This window comes from Dipodomys spectabilis, unplaced genomic scaffold (assembly GCF_019054845.1).
Source record: "Dipodomys spectabilis isolate Male_0828 unplaced genomic scaffold, ASM1905484v1 ptg000050l, whole genome shotgun sequence".
Lineage (NCBI taxonomy): Eukaryota > Metazoa > Chordata > Mammalia > Rodentia > Heteromyidae > Dipodomys > Dipodomys spectabilis.
In genome coordinates, this window is record NW_024870727.1 from 11,294,127 (window position 1) to 11,316,192 (window position 22,066).

At 37.8% G+C, this 22,066-nt stretch overlaps 1 protein-coding gene across 1 annotated transcript in view; it reads left to right on the forward strand.

Annotated features, from left to right (window-relative positions):
- Zbbx (zinc finger B-box domain containing) overlaps positions 1 to 22,066 on the forward strand; it is an 80,402-nt gene that overhangs the window by 53,239 nt on the left and 5,097 nt on the right. The window contains exons 12-19 of the mRNA XM_042678862.1: positions 239 to 318; positions 2,791 to 2,933; positions 5,234 to 5,547; positions 5,655 to 5,718; positions 6,260 to 6,321; positions 8,651 to 8,807; positions 9,248 to 9,355; positions 15,195 to 15,449. Coding sequence (XP_042534796.1) covers positions 239 to 318; positions 2,791 to 2,933; positions 5,234 to 5,547; positions 5,655 to 5,718; positions 6,260 to 6,321; positions 8,651 to 8,807; positions 9,248 to 9,355; positions 15,195 to 15,449 — 1,183 coding nt within the window. The remainder of the gene's footprint in view (positions 1 to 238; positions 319 to 2,790; positions 2,934 to 5,233; positions 5,548 to 5,654; positions 5,719 to 6,259; positions 6,322 to 8,650; positions 8,808 to 9,247; positions 9,356 to 15,194; positions 15,450 to 22,066) is intronic.

The following is a 22,066-nucleotide window of genomic DNA, read 5'->3' on the forward strand; positions in this document are numbered from 1 at the left end:
TGTTGTTAACTGCAGGCTCCATGTGCACTAGTTGTGACAAAGTGAATGACAATTCCAGCACCCTCAACAACAAAAGAGTTGGATCTGCTTAGTTCTCCTAGAATTGCAGGCTATAATTAGACTACTCATGATGTCATTTGTTGGGAGAAAATACTCTTAAATAGCACCCATTAGTAGCTGGCTACTGTATAATAAGTCTACTAAAGATACTAATATAATGTTGCATATGTTTAATAAGACTTGTGAAGAGGAACTGGAAGAACAGGGAAATGCTGTGCCTTACAAAGTTGAACTGGTTGATTCAGACAGTCAACTAAGGTAAGATCTTTCTAAATCACTTGGGGTGTTTACTAAAAGCCTAATGTGAGTTCCAGGTATATTTTAGATATGAGACCCTTGTCCTCATGTTAGGTTTTACAAGGTTATGTCGAAAAATGAACTTTACAACTTTGGCCGGGAACGGGGTAGTGGGGGGGAGAGGGGAAGAGGGGAGCAGGAGATGGGGGTGTGAGAGATGGGAAGGGATGGGAAGGGGAAACAAAGGAGGAGGCAACAATGCTTGATAAGACTCATTACCTTGCCCATGTTATTGTAACCCCTCTGTAACAGTATTTTCACAATACAAAACCAACCAACCAAACAAACAAACAAAAAAACCTAACGTGAAAATCAATGAACTCTTTCAGTGAGAAATTCATGGGGTTGAACATCTGCCTTTAGTGTTAATTTCACTTATTCATTCTAAAAACTTTGTGTATAACAATAAGTATAATTTTTGGAGGGGAAGGGAAAAAACAAGTTGTTTAAATAGGGATACAAGTAAACCCATTATAACAATGAGATGTATAAGACGTTATATCGAACAATGAACTTTACAACTTTGGCAGGGTGGGGCACGTGGGGAGGGTTTGGGGGGACAGGGGAGCATGGAGAGGAGAGATAGGAAGGGATGGGAAGGGATGGGAAGGGGAAACAAAGGAGGAGGCTACAATGCTTGATAAGAAATGTACTCATTACCTTGCTCATGTAATTGTAACCCCTCTGTATGGTATTTTTACAATTAAAAAATATGTGACATCCATCTTCTTCAATTGAAAGAAATGGACTCCAGTGATAAGTTTGTATTGTTGCTTCATTTCTGGATTGATTAGTAGGTTGTTAAGAATTTAGGTCATGTATTTCATATGAACATTATCCGTGAAAATTGCTCTTTATTTAGTTTGCTATGGACCCTAAATAAGAGGTATGGAAATGATGAAATGGAGAGATTAAAAGAGTTTCTTTACTTCAGATTACTTCCTAGGTAGATTTTAATATCGAATAAACTAAATTAATTAAGAATAACACTTTACTTTGTAATTGTTTTGTAGAATTTTATCATGGCCAGTATGAAAAATAATACTTTGTTCTATTTGTTACCAATGTTTCAATCAATATTTCCTTGCCTCTCCTTTTGCCATTGACAATGATAAAGTTAGGTGTTTTGTCTACCCATTATTGACTTCAATAAAAAGTAGATTCTTCATGACCTCTGATATATTCTTTTCGTCAAATCAACTTGGGCCTTTCTCCATTTTCTGTGACAGCTCTGGGTCTAATAGTGGCTTTTGCACATACAAGCATCTCCGTCTCTACACATAGATCCAGATATCTGCCATTGATCAATGTGCGTGGGAAGGCAGCATGTGGACAGGAAACAGTTTTCCTCATTAGTAGATAAAAGGTTTTTATTCACTGTGGAATCCTCAAGGAAATGAATAGCATTTTTGCTAATTCTAATTCATGTACATGCATATGTCTGTATATGCACATATTCTTGCTCTTTATTTCCATGTACAATATCAAAAGAATTGGCAAAAGTAATAAATCAAGATGTGGTAGTAGTTTCACAGCTGAGTTTAAAGTACTCATGGAATTATATTTATCTCTTTCCTCATGATCATGAGTATTGACACAAGAGGAAATTTTGGTGATGTATATATCCATGATTTTTTTTCATGGTACAATGTAGAACTTGTGTAAATATCCTTCTACTAAATGTAATATTTGATTCAGAGTAAATGTTATTGAAATGGATAAGTATCCTTATGGAGAATAATAATTACTCATATCAAAATCTAAGTACTAATGGTACTATTTTATTTTATTGTTTGTTTGTACTGTGGTTTTACAATCAAGGTCTTGAATGTACAAGGCTGGTATTCTACCATTGAGCCATATCTTTAGCCCTGACTTTTTGCTCTCCGACATGGTTAAGTGCTTGAGCCATGATGCATCTACTTTAGGCCTCCATTCTTTGTTGGGATCAAGATGCATTAAATTGATTGTTTGGTGCCTTCTAGAAAAATGGAGTATCAGGAACTTTTCTACCTGGCTGGCCTGAAATCACAGACTTCCCAATCTTAGCATCCTATGTAACTAGGATTATAGTCCTGGGGCTCTGCCTCACGGTTATTTCCTGAACAAATAACATGTTCATGTGTTAAACCATCAAATTTCAATGAGCTTTATGGGGACTTCGCCATTTGGAAGAAGGAATGTGCAAAATCAAACATTTTATGCATAGCTATCTATTGAAATTTTGTAGCAAAATTGAATTTGATCAGTTACTTATTCCATTAACACATATGATTTATTTATCTGTAGTTCGGACTATGTGAACAATAAAGCTAAAACCAATAGCAAGGTACAAAACTGACATTAATATTGAGGAATCTTTGTTTTAAAAACCAGACTATTTTATAGTATGTATTTTAACTTTGCAATTGTGCTTGTCTTTGAACCTGGAAGTTTTATATTTCCTGATTGTCAGAAGAGTGGTTTTCCCTATGAAATCGACATCTATCAACATCATGTTACAAACAAGGGGAAAACAGACTTCTCAAGTTTTTGCCTGAGAAGCAGCTCTTCTCAAAGCAAAGTTAATTTCCAAGGTACTGTTTCCTCTTTTTTTTTTTACGATTATCTACAATGATGTTAGGAATCCAGTAGGACAGATAAATTCTGGAGGCTATAAAAGTTTGTCCCATTCTGCTTATTTTAAGATAAGAAAATACATCCTTTAGAAGAAAATGGATCCAACATATAACATGGTGTAGCAAATTCTCTTCTTAGTTAATGGGATAATGTACACCAGAAAAGAGCCAATCTTGAGTTCTTTCTAAAAGATATTCTAGACTCAATTAGCAACAAAAAGATTAAATAGATGAACTTGTACTGATAACAGTCATACTGCCAACCTGTTGTCCTTACTTTCAACTAAATATTTCCTTGTGCTTGAAATATTCCCTTAAAAATGAGGTAAATATTTGTAGAAGATAAAGCCTACAACACATTTTCTTCATGTGTCGTTGTTACTAGGAGTTCCTTGGTTCTCCAGATTAGTATACTATGTGCAAATGCCTAGTTTTACTCTCCTGATTGTGAGAAGGCTTTCTAGAGTTATGGTAAGTTATCTTAGGCCAGGAGTCAGCTTTGGTGTTCATTCATCTCACTCTGAATCAGCATCAAATGTCATTGCTTCCCTTATACCTAATTTTGTTGATCTCAATATAAGAACCAGATAATCTCCAATCTTCCTTTCCACTCAAACATTACACCTGACTGATCCAACACAAAGAAAAAGGATATTTCTTATGTGAACAACCTGAGAGATTCTAGGAGTACTATAATTTGTAAACTTCATGATTACTTTCCAATTGGGATAAGAGAAAGTAGGAAATAGGTAGATATAGGGGAATCTTTCTGTTCTGGCCATTGTCAGTGACTAGAAGCTCTTAAATCTTTAGGGCCAAGTATGAACTGCACCTGCTTTGTAATTCAGGCCTTTATTATGCTCCAGATCTGATCAGAAATGAGTGTTGTTTGACAGGGGAGTATCAGATTCCAATATCCCATGGGAAAAATAATGACCAAATAATTCTTAAAGACATTTTCAAATGATTTATTCTTAGAGTTGTTTTCCATGTGTATCAGAATTGAGCAGAAATCATGGTATTCCTGTAGGCCTTCTAACCCCACACCTGCATTTTCAGGATCACCACTGTACCACATGGTGTTTGCAATTTTACCAATAAACAATATTCAATTAATCAACTGTAAATGTCTTGATTGATTTCCTTACTGAAGGGCATATTGGCTGTTTGTAGGCTTTCTCAATTATGAATGAAATTGATATTCACAACCACGTGTGGACTTTTAATAAGACTATTTTATTGCATTTGGGAATATACCAAGGGAAATGTAAAAGTATAGTGGGCTTAGAGCTAGGTGTTTGTGGCTCATGACTATAATCATAGCTTTGCAGGAGGCTCAGATCTGAGGATAACAGTTCGAGGCCAAATTTAGCAGAAAATTCAGAGAAATTTGTATAGCAAAATGCAGGACTAGAGGTGAAGTCCAAGTGGAAGAGCATGAGTCATGACAAAAAAAGTTGAGCTAAAGTTTCAGAAACAGTACCAAAAAATAGGGTATATTTAGGTTTGTAAGAAATGGACAAAGTGACTACTCAAGTGGCTACAAAGTACCTCAACCACTTTTTATGGCAGTGTTTCAGATTTATTCTCCTCTAGTACTTGTGATGGCTCATTGTTTGGTTTACAAATCCTTAATGACATATGCTTTCAAATGTTTTTTTTTTTTTTTGGTAGTACTGGGGCTCACACTCAGGGCTTTATTTCTTCCACACTTTTTCCACTCACAGCTGTTAGTCTACCACATTGTTAGTCTACCACATTTCCAATTTTGTCTTTTTCCTGGTTAGTTGAAGATTTACTGGTTAGTTGAAGTTTCTCTGATTTGTCTGTGCAGGCTAGCTCTGAATCTCAATCTTCAGATCTTAACTTCCTGCTAGGATTACCAGAGGGAAACACCAGTCAGCATTTTGAACAGTTTTTAAAACATTTATTTGTGTACATATGTGTGTGTAAAATGTGTGTATGTGTATAGGACAAATATATTTATGTGTATATAAAGACCCATATAGACATGTATTCTAAATTTTACTGCAAAATAGCTTCTTACCAACTTCATTAGTCTAGTTCATTAGCATATGACTATAAATAAATTGTGCTTGCCACTTACGAATATAAGCATAGTGGAAGTATTTTAACATTGAATCCTCAGAAACGAAATTATAATAGAGTTTTGATAAATCAAATCTGGGATTATGAACAACTTAATCAAGTGACTGAAATCCATTTGTTTACCTCTTGTAAATATGTGCTTTCCACAGCGGGCCTGTCAGAGACAGATGCTGACAGCACCGTGGATAAACATGTTCATTCATTTGACATGGACAACCCAGGGGAAAGTAGTACTCACGCAAGAGATGGAAGAGAAAAATCTATCAGCATGGAAAGTAACAAAACACCGAATGATGGCTGTGCGGCACTGGTGAGCAAGGACTCCTTTGTCAGAATCGATGTGAATACACCTTCCATGGAGGAGAAGTCATGTGACGACATAGTTCCAGGGGAATTCTCCGAGTGCAGCAACCTGCATGGAAGGCCTCACCTGGGAGATTCTAAAGCTCCAAAGTCACCACCGGTAAGTGTCTTTTATACTTATTGCTGTAATGATTACGTGCCTAAACACTCTCTGAAGAAAACGTCACTTTGATCCAGTGCATTCTTATATGTTCCTGTGTCCTACAGCTGCACTTACCATCAGCTAACTCAACATCAAATGAAGAGCAACTTTTATTGATGAGGAAGAATAGTTAGGATTTACAGAACTCATTCTAACAGGGAGAGTGCAGTTTTAATAAAAATCATTTCTACTCCAAAGAAATAGGGCTCAAGTGACTCATTATTATCACATGTAAAATTATATTTAAAATTTATTCTATATGCTAGAATCTTCAGTAATTGTGATAGTAATAAGTGACTTGGAAATTGGATAAATTACACCTTTTCATAACTCTTTATATTTATTGAAAATGGATTTTTTGGAGACTGAACTCAAAAGTGAACAAAAATGCCAAGGAAGGAATATTATGGCTGCTGCTATGATATTTCAGCTTGGGGAGCTGGCTTTCTGATCCCCACTTTGTCACAGATGTGGTAACACTGGGTGACTTCTATGGGAGTTAAGTCCTCCATGGAAATCCCAGAATCTTAAAGGTCAGCTGGGGAGAAATGACCACAGGGGAAACATGGGGAAAGGAGATGGAAGCCTGCAATTTATAATTGGCTGTGCATTCTGACTTCTTTCCTCTCATGAAAAAAAATTAAACCAGCTTATGTGGTTATGTTTGCAGGTGAAATTTTAAGAAGCTATAACAAAATCGATATTCTAATTGTTCAACTTTTGGTGGAACAGGTAAAAAGCAAAAATCTCTCCAATGTTTTCCCAGGCTACTTTAACTTTGATGGAGAAATTGGGAAAAGACTATACCCAACTCCATAAATTAAGATGTCAGAGCATAATAGCAACTCTACTCCAGGATGTTATGTACCAAAAACAACAATAAAAGCCCTCTATTTGGAAAATCCAGATACTTAGTGGGCATCATAAAATTATGATAAATATTTTTAAAATTTATGAATAAAGTATACATTCCATTATGCTAACACAAGATGTCTTATACACTCTCACAGATACATAATCTATGTTTGCAGAATGCAAAGTGATACAGTGATTAAAATGAAGGGAATACAACTACTTCCATTAAGACAGCTGACATGTTTCAGTTTAACTGTAGATGGATTTGTAGAGTGTAAATGTCACACCATTCTACAAGCATTTACAACCATCACAATTTTTTATGGATACTCCTAAGGAAATGGTTATTTTAAAACGCTTTGAAATAGTGTATCAACACAACATAATATGCAATTAAACTCAATTTATAAAAACTAAAGGGTCTTTTAAAGTATAGTTTTTATAGTTTTATACTTTTATAAAGTATAGGTTTATAAAGTATCTATGTCTAAAACAAAATCTTAAATTCAAGTGGGCTGGCTCTTTTTATAAATAAAGTAATATTTTAATGAATTCCAGTGTAATTGTAATTGAGAAGTAAAAAATAGTGGCAATATTTTCACACACAAACAAATGTCTACCTTTTGTAATAAGCAATGTTTCCTGAGTAGTAAGGAAGAGTGGAGAGAAAGACAATCTATCTGTCTGATGAATTATTGGCAAGTCCCAGCTATGGAGACCTTTAACAGAGTTAAGGAGAGAGCCACCCATAGGAGGTCTGTAAACCAAGAACTTTCTAGACTGGCCATAGGAAGCATTGAGTTCTCAATTAAGTTTACAGACTGCATTCTTGCTTTGGGAGAATTCATTAAATCCGTTCTGATTAGACTTGAACTGTTCTTTTTCTTCTTTTCCTCTGGTAGAAGCTATTTACTGAGTAGAAAGCATGTAGAAACCCATCCTATTCCAGAAAAAATGATCATGATCCAAGAAACAAGGGTGTTTTTTAGCTTCTGTGTTTCCTAAAAGAATCTGAGTACTACAACTGTTCCTTTGTAAAGGGGTGTGTGTGTGTGTGTGGAACATTCTATTAGGTCATGCATTAAGTTGTGTGCAATTAAGAGTATTCTTGGTTCTAGTTCTGAAACATCCACTTGAATAAAAATGAAAATGCAGCCACTATAAGTTTTTGGATGAATAAGCCAAGACTTTGAAGATATTCCCACATTTACAGTTGTATAATACAAATGGGAGCTTCTTAGGGCTGAAGGAATTTGATATTTGATGATCAAAATTTGAGAGAGCTGGGAACAATGTCCTGGAAGAGCAGACTTGGATTTGTCTTTGAATGTCATGCATAACTGATTGCTAGTTTGGAATTCTTTTCATTTGTATGGTTTATAAATTTATATAGAGCTATAGAAGTTGGTTGTGCATTGTTTAATACTTTGACACAGACTATTCTTGGGCATTAATTGGGTTATTTAGGGAACTGTTAATACCAGTAACTTCTCTGATTGTCAACTAGAGAGCCTCTGTATTATCAATTTGTTTCCTTCTATATTGACATACTTTTAAAATCCCTATTTCTAGTCTTCCCCACAACAAGAGGTTATACCAGAATGGATTGTTAGAGTATTAGCATAAACCTAAGCTTCAAATGAACACAATCTCTATTTAAAACTTAATCCGATAGTTTCTAGTTACAGAAAATCTGTTACTTCTTTTCTGATTGCCTCAGGTTCTTAGTCGTGTATTTGCTTCATGATTATTATTTTGGTAATTGCATATTTTTATTTATGACTATTATCAAATCTGATATAGTCTAATTGGCAGTTTACTTTCATCTTTTGAAATCACTATATATTTAGACACTAGTTAAGGACAGTAGTTAAAAGACACTGTGTACTAAAGGGACTATGCTCAGATAATTTTTGTAGAAAGGTACAAATGGAAGAAAATGAAAGAAGGAGACAGAAAGGAAAAAAATTATTTCCTAAACTCATGTCTTCCTTAGATTGATGGCAACTTTCAGATAATTATGGTTTATATACTTCTCAGAACATTTTGTATATAAACACTGTGTTAGTATGTCTCCATGATTAGAACATAAATGCTAGAGCAGAACTTGGACTAGTATGTGGGAAGGTGTTTCAGTAAACAAATGCTCTTCTTTGTTATAATAAGGGAGAAAATAAACTTATTTTTTGAATATTTTGTTTCCTAGTTGTTAAAAGAAATAGCCCTCAGAAGTAAACCTATAACTGAACAATACCAAGGACTTGAGAGATTCTTTACTGTTAATAACGATGAAAGACTCAACTTACCTCCTTCTCATGAAAGCTTAGAAAGCAACCATTCCTCTACCCAGGTTATGATCACAGGTAAATATGGAATTAATCTAATAATTAATTTAAATATGGACCAATCTAACAAATTTCTCAGTTTTTTCAACCTAAACATTAAGTTTTTTTTTGCCATTTATGTGAGGGTTTCATTATTGCTTCTTGTATTCTCCTTTATTGGCTAAATTATGCTGTTTTTATTATTATATCTGTGGTATAAGTTAAGAAATAGAAATGTAAATCCTTCAGTTCTTGTTTTGTAAGCTTGCTTTGGCTGTTTAGAATGACTTGTGTTGATATATGAATTTTACACTATTTTTTTCTATTTGTGCAAAACAATGTCATTGAGCTTCTGATAAGAAGTGGGTGGCAAATATAAATTCTTTGTGGTCACCTGATGTGCCGCACTATTAGGTCTTGTGGTCCAAGCGGAGGGATAGGATTCACAATGACATCCTCTTATCATTTTGCCATTCTAGGAGGCAAAGAATGGGTTCCAGACAGGAGTATAAGTTCGCATGTGGACAGTGTGGTTACCTCAGGTGTTGTGCAGAATCCATCACCAAATATGAAGTCACAAAAGAGGGGTAAGACCTGAAGCAACACAGCAATGCCACGTTGGCTCTGTTTATAGAAGTTTGCTGTGCATTGTTTAACCGGTTGACACAGACTATCCTTGGGCATTAACTGGGTTATTTAGGCAACTGTTAAATACCAGTAGCTTCTCCGATTGTATGTTTGGTTCAACTAGAGCGCTTCTGTATTACCAATTTGTTTCCTTCTATATTTATTTTTTAAACTCCTGTGCCTGGTCTACCCCACAACAAGAGGATATACCAGAATGGATTATGATTTAGTCATTTGTTTCTTAGCAGTTCACCAGGAAACTGAATATTAGTTTTTGCAGTAATATTCCATCTTATGATGCAATAAACATAGCTTTTCTTGAGCTTTTCTTCTAAAACCAACCATCTAACCAGTCAGCCAACCAATCAATTGTAAATACAAAAAAGGGAAAAAAACCACCCTAAAAGCGAGTATATACATTATTCCTCTCAAAAATGAACTCCTAAAGATTTAGTCTTTTTTTTCTCTAATAATGAATTAAGGAATGATATTTGTAAAACAGTTCCAGATATAGTCCATTTTGAGCAATACTCACAGAACACACTCCATTTCTTTTCATACTGGAGCAGCATTGGGTTATGCCAGACATCCTGCACTGGTGAACTAAGGCAAGTCAACACAAACATGATGGGTGTGCGATGAGTATGCTTAGCCCTGGGGACAGATGCCTTGCTCACATTTTCTTGGTCCTAGAAAGCTCACAGAAAAGGAAGGATAATTAAGAAGGCAGGGATTTGCCTTGGTTTAAAACTTCTCCAAGCCAGAAACTTAATTTCATATGATTTGCAGGCACATTTATATATAAAATATATCCATAAGTATATGTATGCATGTATCTATCGATCTAGCTATATGATTTATGTCTGTCTTACCTCACATACAAGAATACATCTCTTTGCTTACCCTTGATCATTTCTGTATGCCCCTATGTTGTGAATTCATCAGACACATTTTTTTTTTGCAGTAGAAAAACCACCTATTTATGACAAATATTTTTTGGCTTTATAATTTGGCACCTATTATCACATTAATTCTAAAGCAGTCTGAAACATCCTGGCATCTTTTGAGACAGTCCAAATGAACTGCTTCAAGTGGCTACAAATCATTCAGATTAAATGCATGTGCATACTCTGAGATGTGTGTGTGGTGTGTGCATGCATGCATGTGTCCTCTAGTACTGCAATGGGGCTTGAATTCACGGCCTGGACACCATCTCTGATCTTTGTTGCTCAAGGCTAGCTCTCTACCACTTGAGGCACAGCTTGTATCCTTTTGGTGGTTAGTTGGAGGTTAAGGGTCTCACTGACTTTCCTGTCCAAATGGGCTTATAAATGCAATCCCCTGGTCTCTGCCTCTTGAGTAGCTAGGATTATAGGAGTGAACCACAGACACCTGCCCGCCACCAGCTCCTGGCTCTGAGAAATGTGTTGCAAACGTACATCTTAACAAATGCTTTTAAAGTATCAATTTGAACAGATCAGTCACAGTCAGTAATTGCTATTAGAAACATTAGGTCCACTTAACTTTCAGCTAGGCACTGCCAGACAGAGACGATATTTGATGTGACTCAGCCCTGTGTCCTGACTCAAGAACTTAGAAGCCAGTGTAAGAGGTTTTCCCAGGTCAATGATAGCAAATCACCTGGAAAAATCCAGTCCTGCAGATGCCACATTCTGGAGATCACTGTTAAACAAGTAGATTTCTTTAGACTGGGAACAGATTCTTTTATCCAACAACTCTCTGTTAGATCAAAGTTCATATTGTGAGCTTGTGCCAGCGAATAAAGGGATGCCACCTCCTGTAGGATCTCAAATTTTCTAAGTGTAAAAATATGGTAGCTACTAAAGTGGTATTCAGCATCTAGTCCATTGATTTTTTTTTTCTTTACTCCAGGCTAGTAGCTACCCCTCCCCGCCCACCTTCCTGACTCCATCCTAGAAACATACTTAGTCTGACTTTGGAATCACCTTGGCTCCTACTTGCCCAAGCAGCTGCCACACCTTTTCATTAGTAAAAGCTGATGATTTCTGTTTCTCAATCCAGCCCAAGTCTACCCACTTCACCTCCATTGTGCTTGTAAACCCCAGCCAATTACTACCATCTCTCACCTGCCTTCCAAGTTCCCTTGAGCACTTTTCCCAAACCACCTTGCTGTGGTTTATTTTCATCAAGAGCTACTATTTACAGCTAGTGAGTAAATTGTTGATATTTATAGTTTGAAAATATTTCTATTTATTTCTATTTATATATTTATCCATAGCATATCATTTCTGCAGAGTGAATCATACTTTCTGTAGGTTGTGACCATAAATAGAATCATGTTATTCTGCTGTCTACAAGGATGCTTCCTACAGAAGGTAGTAGCAAATTACCTTCCTTCCCATACATCCACAGCCATACCAATGGCTTCTTCCCCACTGAAGTCACACTGGTTTCTGTCTGTTCCATCAGGCCAGGCTCTGTCCTCATCAGAAGGATGCCCCACAACCTCCCACTCCCTCCTTATACAATCAGTTCTTAATCGATTCTTTCTGCAATTGATTCTTTCCCACTCCTGAGTGACAGTCCAGCTGCTGGCTCTCTAGAGAGATGTTTGAGACCCTTCTATCCTGTCTGGAGTCTCTCTTGTCATTTTCATCTTCCTCAGAGAATCAGTCGTGGTCATCTGGCATTGTCTTAGATATTTCTGCTGTCTCCCAACTTGGTTAGAAACGGAGTGAGTGCCAACCTGCCCTGTTCAGGACCTGGCACACTGCAGCATCTCAGCCAGGGTTTCTGAATGTGGGAACTCAGATCTGTGAGTTCAGGAAGAAAGTGCTGGTAAAACGTGAAGACTTGAAGCCAGACCTTTGGTCTGACCGGCCCAGTTCACTTCCAGTGTAACTGTCAATGTTCACTTCCTTATGTAACTCCAGAACTCTTAACAGTTCACTTGCTGTTCTGCTGAGATGACTAGTCCTCACTCTTCAAGATGGAACAAGTATATCAATACACACAAATGCTTGAAAACATTATTTTTTAAATATTGGGTTCTTGGTTCACAATGATATTATTATGTTACTAAAGTGATGTTGAAACAATTTTGTTTCATTAAATGCTCCTGTTACATTTAAACTAGCAAGTGCACTGTGGTGGCATTGAATACGATCCAGAGAGTGATATATTTTTTCATATTCTTACCAGCATTTTTGTGCCCACTAATATTATTGGGATTTATCTATCTAGTGTTCATTGGAGTTTCATTAACTACATACTGAGCATCTATCCTTTAGCTAAATCCAAGGAAAATTTATTTTGTTATATTTATGGTGTAATGGATTCTTATTAATCATTTCTTAAGATTACATTGCCAGTGATAGCACAAGTTATTCCAAAGGTAATATTTTATGGTTGTAATGTACAAATGGGGCTATTTATCATCATCATCATCATCATCATTATTATTATCATGGTGTGGTCACTTCAACAGAGGCATTTTTCATTAGTGCCATCTTAATGTTGGGTCCAATCTGTACCTTGGCAATAATATTAATAAGCTTACGAATTTAAAGACAGCAGAGAATGACTTACTTACCTCAACAAGAGAATAAATAAAATCAAGGACCGAATTGGGGCTGCTTCTATTTCGTTATCTGTTTTTGGTTTCTGTAGACCACCCTGGAGTGCATGTCTAGTAAGAAAGATGTTCAGTCTCCTGCTGCATGCTAAGCCTTAGTCTGACCCATCCCCTGTGTGTATATTTTTTTCCTCAATTGGGCTCAATTAGCCTCAGTAGCTGTGCTATCCAGATGCTGCTGTAAGAGTTCAGCTACTGTTGTACTCTCCTGAGTTTTCTGAAGGGCATCTATGTTATTTTAAATTTTCCTCACTTCCTGTTTTCCCTGCGTTGGCAGAAGTCCAGTCCTTGCTAATAATATCTTCCGTTTGTTCCTATTTTAATAAGCGTTCTGAATTGAATTAACTTTTGCCTTGGTTGAGACCTACCATAAGGAATGTCGTTTCTTCATAGACCAGGCCCTTTGCATTCTGTAGAGAATTTGTGTTGTAACCCCAAGCTGGAGATGTTCCTGTGGCATTTCTACTGGGGCTTCCCAGCTAGGAGTGGTAAGCTTACTCTCCTTGGTAGCTGGGAAGGAACTATTTATTCTTTGCATGCTGTGAATAAAATGGGAAGCCTCTTCCAGATTCTGTGCATGAAAAGGATGCTTTGGAAAGAGGCAGAGATAGGAACACCACAGCACAAGCCTGGTTTGGTAAAGAGCTAAGAAGTGTCCGTCACAGAAGCTAGAAGTGGTAGAAGTCTCCAGTGATCACAGCTAGTTGAGTGGGGGGAAAGCTGGTGAGTCATGGTCTGAGACTAACTGGGATGAAAGTATAAGAATGTATCTAAAAAAAACCCCAACTACTAAAAAGATTGAGGGTTTGGCTCAAGTGGTTGAACACTTACCCAGCATGTATAAGGCCCTTAGTTAAATCCCAAATCTCTACCAAAAATTCCCTTAACCATATGTGTACATATGATACACAATACTCACATGGACATACGTTATATACACACAGATAGAGACATCTGTGTCTATGCATATATGCTTATACACACATGTGGATATATAAATACATACATGTGTTAAATATCTCTATATAAATGTATATACATGTGTATACACATGATATGACTTATGTGAATATAGGGATAGAGTATTGTCAGTCATTTTTCTTCAGAATAGTCTCTGAGCACAAATACCCCTGAGGTTTCTCAGAACCAGATGAACCCTGTCAGTACAGTGTTTCTGCACCTTTAAAAGTACAGGAAAGTACCACATGGGGTAGCAGAAAATTACCTGATGTTCTAGGAAGCTAGAACTTTGACTTCAATGGCTTTGGAGCTTGGGTTTTGCTAACGAACTGACATATACTTTTTCCAATGGTCTATTTTTTTTATTGTGAAAATACTGTACAGAGGGGTTACAATTACATGGGCAAGATAATGAGTACATTTCTTATCAAGCATTATAGCCTCCTCCTTTGTTATCCTTTCCTATCCCTTCCCATTCCAATGGCCTATTTTGTCCCCATCTTTTATTAAAAATAAGACCAAACTCCACAGCCTCTAGAACAGGTGGCTCACTAGTAGCGGTGCTGTGTTTGTCCTTAGCATTTCCCAGGCTCTCACAGCACATGATGGTAGAGCTCTGCAACTTAAAATCATGGCTTGGATAGATGTGAAGACTGTGTGTTGCGCAGTGTGATGTTGACTTGTTTTGCTTTAGCTAATACTATTCTTTAATTAAGGGCAATCGGTCTGTCTTCTGATCATAGCAAAACCACTCCGAAGTGTTTTCTTTGTGTGACTCTTGGAAAAGAATTTGAGATTAACATACTTTGGTCAGCCAGAAAACCAAGGCTTGGTTTTCTTCTAAATTGCATGTGTTTTATTTCCTTATATTCAAGGGGCTAGTCTTTTGCATTGTTGAATTTTCACTCGGAAACTTAAAAACAGTTGATTTAATGTGTGTGTGTGTGTGTGTGTGTGTGTGTGTGTGTATGCTGGTACGAGGGTGTGAAATCCGGGCCTTGATCTTATTCAGCTTGCTTGCTCATAGATAATATTTCATCATTTGACCCATGACCTCAGCTCAACCTTTGGCCGGCCAGCTGGGCACTAGAGTCTCCCAGACTTTTTCCTCAGACTGGCTCTGAACCTTGATCTTCTTCATCTCAGTCTCCTGAGTAGCTAGGATTTCATTTCATCAGCACCCAGATAACTATTATATGTATATTTTTGTATTTTTGTTCTAGTTCAGAAATCACATCGACCTTCAACAGCAAATTTGCCACTTTCCAACTCTGTTAAGAAAAGTTCCTGCCTTTTATCCCCTCGTCCTCGATCCAGCACAATTGCTGCCGGGCCACCATCTAGAGCAGCTTCTGCAATCTCCGAAATTGAGTATGTTGATAGGACAGAGCACAATGAGCCTTCCTTAGATAACGCTGCAGATCTGCAAGCCTTAGACTCCCTACAAGAAGAGTTAAACGTGCTGAGAAATCTTGCAGGTAATGCTATATTTTTCATGCTAGATAATGTTAGCGCTGCCCCTAGCCTCATTCTTTACGTGCTGCTATCACAGAACAAACAAGCATTAAAAAATATTTTCTCTCTTTTATTGAAAAACATCCACCTTTGTGTTTGCTTCCTTGGATATCACCTGGTAACACCTTGGAGAAATGTATTAAATATGTGACTCACAGCCATGCCATAGACAGACCCATTCAGCTCACATAACACGTGACAATGATGGAAGGTCCCTTTCGGGCAGAGAGGAAAAAAGTAATCTTTATATGTCACTCACTTTTTCTCCAGTAGTTTGTTTTTGTTGTTTTGGTTTTTGTTTCTTTTTTTTTAAATAAGTTTTTTCATTGTGAAAATACTATACAGAAGGGTTACAATCATATGAGCAAGATAATGAGTACATTTCTTATCAGGCATTGCTGCCTCCTCCTTTGTTTTTCTCCTACCATCCCTTCCCTCCCACCTCCTCAACTACACTTCCCCCACCCCTGCCTAAATTGTAAAGTTCTTTTTTCAACATAGCGTCTTGTACATCTCCTTGGTGCAATGGGTCAACCTGTATCCCTATTTAAACAATTTGTTTTTTCCCTTCCACTCCCCAAATTATACCAAAGTCAAATACAGTGAAAAAAGGGGTTATACCATGGGGGAGGGACATACAAAGCAACAAAAAAATCGCATGATACCTTATAAATTCATTAGAAACAATAGCAAGCAAGAAAAAAAACACTTGTGTCCTTATCTTGGGGTTCATTTCGGTTAACATTATCTTATCTGACCTTTACTGCTTGTCTCAGATATATATTAGTTATTGTAAATAAGGGAAACCATGGGACCAATGTTCTTTGCACCTGGCTAACTTCACTTAACATAATTTTCCCCAAGTCTTTCCATTTCCTAACTAGTTTAATTTTAAAGTTTTTTCCTTTGCATTTACTGTGCTTATCTCCAGCTTTTCTTCTATTTTAGTATTTATCTGCTTCTCTCTCTATTCTTCATCATTTTCCTTTTTTTTTTTTTTTTGTCGGTCGTGGGGCTTGAACTCTGGGCCTGGGCGCTGTCCCTCAGCTCTTCAGCTCAAGCTGAGCGCTCTACCACTTGAGCTACAGCGCCACTTCCAGTTTTCTGGTGGTTTTATTGGAGATAGGAGTCTCACGGTCTTTCCTGCCCGGGCTGGCTTTGAACCGCGATCCTCAGAGCTCAGCCTCCTGAGTAGCTAAGATTATAGGCGTGAGCCACCAGCGCCCGGCTCATTTTCCTTTTTTTAAAAAATTTATTTTTATTTTTTTTTTTGCCAGTCTCAGGGCTTGAACTCAGTGCCTTAGCACTGTCCCTGAGCTTCTTTTTGCTCAAGGCTAATACTCTACCACTTGAGCCACAGCACCTCTTCTGGCCATTTCTGTGCATGTGGTACTGAGGAATTGAACCCAGGGCTTCATGCATGCTAGGCAAGCACTCTACCACCAAGCCACATTCCCAGCCTTTTTAATTTACTTTTAAAAATTATTATTACAAAGGTGATGTACAGAGTAAGGTAAAAAGTGTCTTTCATTTTGGAAAATGTTAAAATGAAAAGTAGTGTCTTAAAGGGATTCCTTTATTTTTTTTAATGACTCTTTTGGTAGCTTTTTATTGTGTTGTAATTGCAATCCTATGGAAAATCTGAAAGAAATGCAAAAATAATACAAAAAACTCTGCGTATAAAATTTGCCCATTTCAACCCTCTTGGTCTCTGTCTGTCTCTGGGTCTCTCTCTCCCCTCTCTTTCATGCATACACACACACACACACACACACACACACACACACACACAGAGCTCTTTCATAGATATCACCAAAAATGTTTCTGTGCATACTTTCTAAGTGAAGTAAGCCAGGCCCAAAGAAAACATAGGTCCCATGGTTTCCCTTATTTGCAATAACTGGTATACATCTGAGATAAGCAGAAAAGGTCAGATAATATGATGTTAAGTGAAATGAACCCCAAGATAAGGACACAAGTGTTTTCTTTTCTTTTTTCCTATTGCTTCTTATGTATTTATAAGGTACCACATGATTTTTTTTTTTGTGGCTTTGTATGTCCCTCCCCAACAGTATAACCCCTGTTTTCACTGTATTTGGTGTTCGTATAATTTGGGGAGGGAATGGGAAAAAGCAAATTGTTTAAACAGGGATACAGGTGGACCCATTGCAACAATGAGAGGTACAAGACCTTATGTCGAAAAATGAACTTTACAATTTAGGCAATTTGGGGTGTGTGTGTGTAGTTGTGGAGATGGGAGGGAAGGGATGGTGGGGGAAAAACAAAGGAGGACACAACAACGCTTGATAAGAAATGTACTCATTACCTTGCTCATGTAACTGTAACCCCTCCTCTGTACAGTATACTCACAATAAAAAAACTTATTTAAAATAATAATAATTTTAAAGGACAATGATCAAAATAAAAAGTTAACACGGCTACAATGTTATTCTCCATTCCATAGGACTTATTTAATTTTTAAAATATGTTAATAATGTTTGCTACAGCTTTCTGTTCTCTGGCATAAAGATCCAATCAAGAAATGGAAGACCATTATATAACTTCATCTTTGGTGCTTGAAATGTTGTGTGATCTTTGAGATCAATTTTACTCTATTTTTAGTTTGTCTTTGTTACTTCTTTTATAGCCAAAGGATGTGTGGGTTCTAATGTGTGATTTTGATGTACTTTTTTCCATTGGACCCTTGGATTCGTCTGGGAGGGCAAAGTCAGCTTCTGTGTCATTTCTTGGTGTCTTTCTGGCATATGCTTATTGTGGAGTGCTGTGTTTCTATCTTCTATGATAAGAATGATATTAAGTTACTGCTGAACTCCTTGGCCCTGTAGTGAGATTGGCCAGTGTTTTCTATGAGTTTCTGCATGGGGTTAGATTTCTTTTCTTTTTTTTTTTTTTTTGGGTCCACTCGTGGGGCCTGAACTCTGGGCCTGGGCGCTGTCCCTCAGCTCTTCAGCTCAAGGCTAGCGCTCTACCACTTGAGCCACAGCGCCACTTCCGGCTTTTTTCTTTTTGCTTATGTGGTGCTGAGGAATCGAACCCAGGGCCTCGAGCATGCAAGGCAAGCGCTCTACCACTGAGCCACCTTCCCAGCCCCAGATTTCATATTCTTTTAGGGAGCCAGCCAGCTTAAAGATACTGAGAAGAGGACAAGACTGAGATTAGGCTCCAAGGGTAGAACATCTCAGCTTGCTTTCGTTTCTTGAATCTCATTAAACCTTTCCTTTGGATCAGGCTTCAAGCATGCTGTGCCTCTCTGGGGACATCTACAAGTCTCTAGATTTTTTTGTTTTTTATGTTTTTTTTTTTTTATGTGTGTGTGTGCTGCCGAGATCTTGGAGTGTTTTAGAGGCTTTAAACCGATTGTAGATGCACGTTCCTTACGTTCCTTCACTCATGTGTCTCCGGGCTACCGTAGTAGAGACGAGACTTTTGGTTCCCTTTTTTCTTTCCTTTTCCTGTTGCTAGGTTGAGGCCAGGCTATTGGGTGGGTGGATGAGATAAGAGAAAATGCCACCCAGCCACACCATAGTAAATCTTGTCTCTAATTCTGGTTGTCCTGTGTCAAAATTTATTTTGGGAACTCTGTCTCTCTTTGATTCTTTTTTTTTTTTAATTTAATTTAATTTTATTTGTGAACATACTGTACAGAGGGGTTACAATTACATGGGCAGGATAATGCGTACATTTCTTACCAAGCATTGCAGCCTCCTCCTTTGTTTACCCTTCACCTCCCTTCCCAGCCTCCCCCCTCCCTCCCAATCCCAATCCTTCTCCTTCCCCCCCCCAACCCCCCCCCACCAACGTTGTAAAGCTCGTTTTGGACATGACAACTTGTACTTCTCATTGTTGCAACAGGTCCACCTGTATCCTTAAACAACTGGTTTTTCCCCATCTCCTCCACAAGTTATACTGACATCAAATATAGTGAAAGCAGGGGTTATACTGTGGGGGAGGGACATACAAAGCAACAAAGAGATAATCTTATAAATGCGTTAGAAACACATGCATGAAAGAAAAAAACATTAAAATACATATCTAAGGGTTCTCTTTGATTCTTATGCTGTTTGTTTATATAAATAAATGAGGACTCATTAGTTTTTTTTTTTTTTAAGGTGAAGGTTTGTGGCTCATGTGTTTATTCCTTTTTTTTCCCTTTTTGAACTTGGGGGTCTGGGTGCTGTCCCTGAGCGCTTTTGCCCAATGTTAGCTCTCTACCACTTTGAGCCACAGTGCCACTTCTGGTTTTCTGGTGGTTAATTGGAGGTAAAAGTCTCACTGACTTTCCTGCTGGGACTGGCTTTGACCTGTGATCCTCAGATTTCAAACCTCTTGAACAGCTAGGATTACAGGTGTTGAGCCTCCAGTGCCCAACTTATTTATTCCTCTTAATTACTAAACATTGGAATTAATCAACCTGAAAAGAATTCTTAAAATAATTCTTACAATTGCTTCTGAAATGAAGCACAGTCAAGGTCTGAACTAACTCTACAGATCTTAATTGGAAAATACAAGCCTTTTATTTTGACAAACTGATAAATCCCTTTATTTACAAAGAAAAGATAGAAGTAAAGCAATAATAGTGTTTTTTTATTTTCTCTTTAGTTCATTTTAGCTTTTCCATTTTTCTCTATTATTTTTCCTTCTCAAGAGCTTCGTTCTGGAACAGCAGTGCCAGTGTTTTCCCTAGAATACAACACTTCCCCCCGCCCCCCAAGTGGAGGCCTTTGCATAACTTCTGCACTGGAGACCTCTCTTGAGGTTCCTCTACAGAGGCTCACACACGTTAACCCAGGGTTGGTTCACTTCCACAGGGAAGATGGAGTTTGGATGAGTGCAAGTTCTGAGGAAGGGAAGTGCGGTCAGTCATCCGGGTGGACCCAGGAATCACTGAGGTAGCAGTTGCTCAAGTGAATTAAAACCACAATGATTCTACACAAGAAAGATCCCATGGGGGGCAGAACATTCCATCCCTTTCACATCTCATGATGCCGTCTGCAAAACTCTTTGTGAGGTCTGGCTTCAGGAAGCCACCCTTGAACAAAAAGTACGCGTGCCTGCCTCCCATGAACGATGTCTGTGTGATGAGCAACCGTTCTGCTCTGTTTTCTGCTCATCCGGGCTGATGGCCTCCTTTCTCTTCCTAAGCTCCATGAGAAACAAGTACTCCAAAGAGCACAGAGAATAAAAGGCAGAAAATAAACCATTTCTCCTTTCATTCAGGTTGCTATAGCTATCAGAGGCTAGTGCTGAACTGGCTGTGGTGAACAGATGTGTGTGTGTGTTTGTGTGTGTGTGTGTATGTGTGTGTGTGTGTATTTGTGGTTTGTGTGTGTGTGAGAGAGGGGAGACAGAGAGAGCGGAGAGAGAGAGGAGAGAGAATAGAGTTTGCAGGCTACAAATGAAAGTTCTCTGATTAGACCAGAGACAGCAAATCAAGGTTGTTGAAAGCCAGGGCCAGCTCTTAAGAAATCTGGTTTGGAAAGTAGATATCCCTCATTAACTCCATGTTAGTGGACAGATTGTTTTCTTACTTCTTCAGTGTATGTGTGTGGGGGAAAGGGATGGTCCTGGGGCTTGAACTCAGGTCCTGTGTCACACCAAGCTACTTTTTTTTGTGTGTGTTCATGCTTAGCGTGCTCTATTCCTTGAGCCACAGCTTTACTTCCAGCTTTCTGGAAATAGATCTCAGGGACTTTTCTGTTTAGACTATCTTCAAACTATGACAATCTGATCTCGACCTTCTGAGTAGCTAGGATTACAAGCATGAGGTATTGGTGCCCAGGTAAAACCTCTCTCACTCCAACTAATCTCTCTTTTATCTCTCTGTCTCTGTGTGGCTCGATTTCTATGGATCAAAGCTAAATATAATAAAGGATCTACCTAAAACCATTGATGGTTGAATGAAATTATGTATGAATATTCTATTTGGGAAATTTATCTCTATCTTCCCATATAACTGGTAGTGCCTACCCTATAGTCATTCTTCAAACACTGATGAACTACAGAAGAAAGCTTTCAGTGTGATTTCCCACAGACAATAAGGTAGGGTATTCTTATGAGACTTAAGTTTTAGTTGGCTCTAAAAACTGTGTTCTCATGTGTTGCTTCGGGGTTCTATATATTTTTCCTCCCACAGATATCTTTGTAAATCACACACTCTTCCCCTTATTAATGAGCTGAAGGTATCAGTGTAATCTACTTACTGAGGTACCTTATCAGTTTGGAGATATTGTGAAGACCTGGGGAAATTTACAAAAAATGCATTATGAAAAAGTATTAGTAAAAAAAGGCAGTTTAAAATATTTACTTCTTCAGTAGCCCAGAGAGATTCATTTGTTTGAAATTCACAGTTATTTATGGCTTAAGGGTGTTAGTGGGTCTCGAGTCCTCATAGAAATCTTTATGTTTTGCATAAGCCAAGAGCTGGTTCATTGAACTAACTAATCAAGGAGAGAAAGTATGTTTTTCTTAAACTAGAAAAGATACATTGAAAAAAACAAAACTAAACTTAACCTGACCCTGATGGGAACTGGAGCCTCTGTTCACAAGTTGATCATTAAAT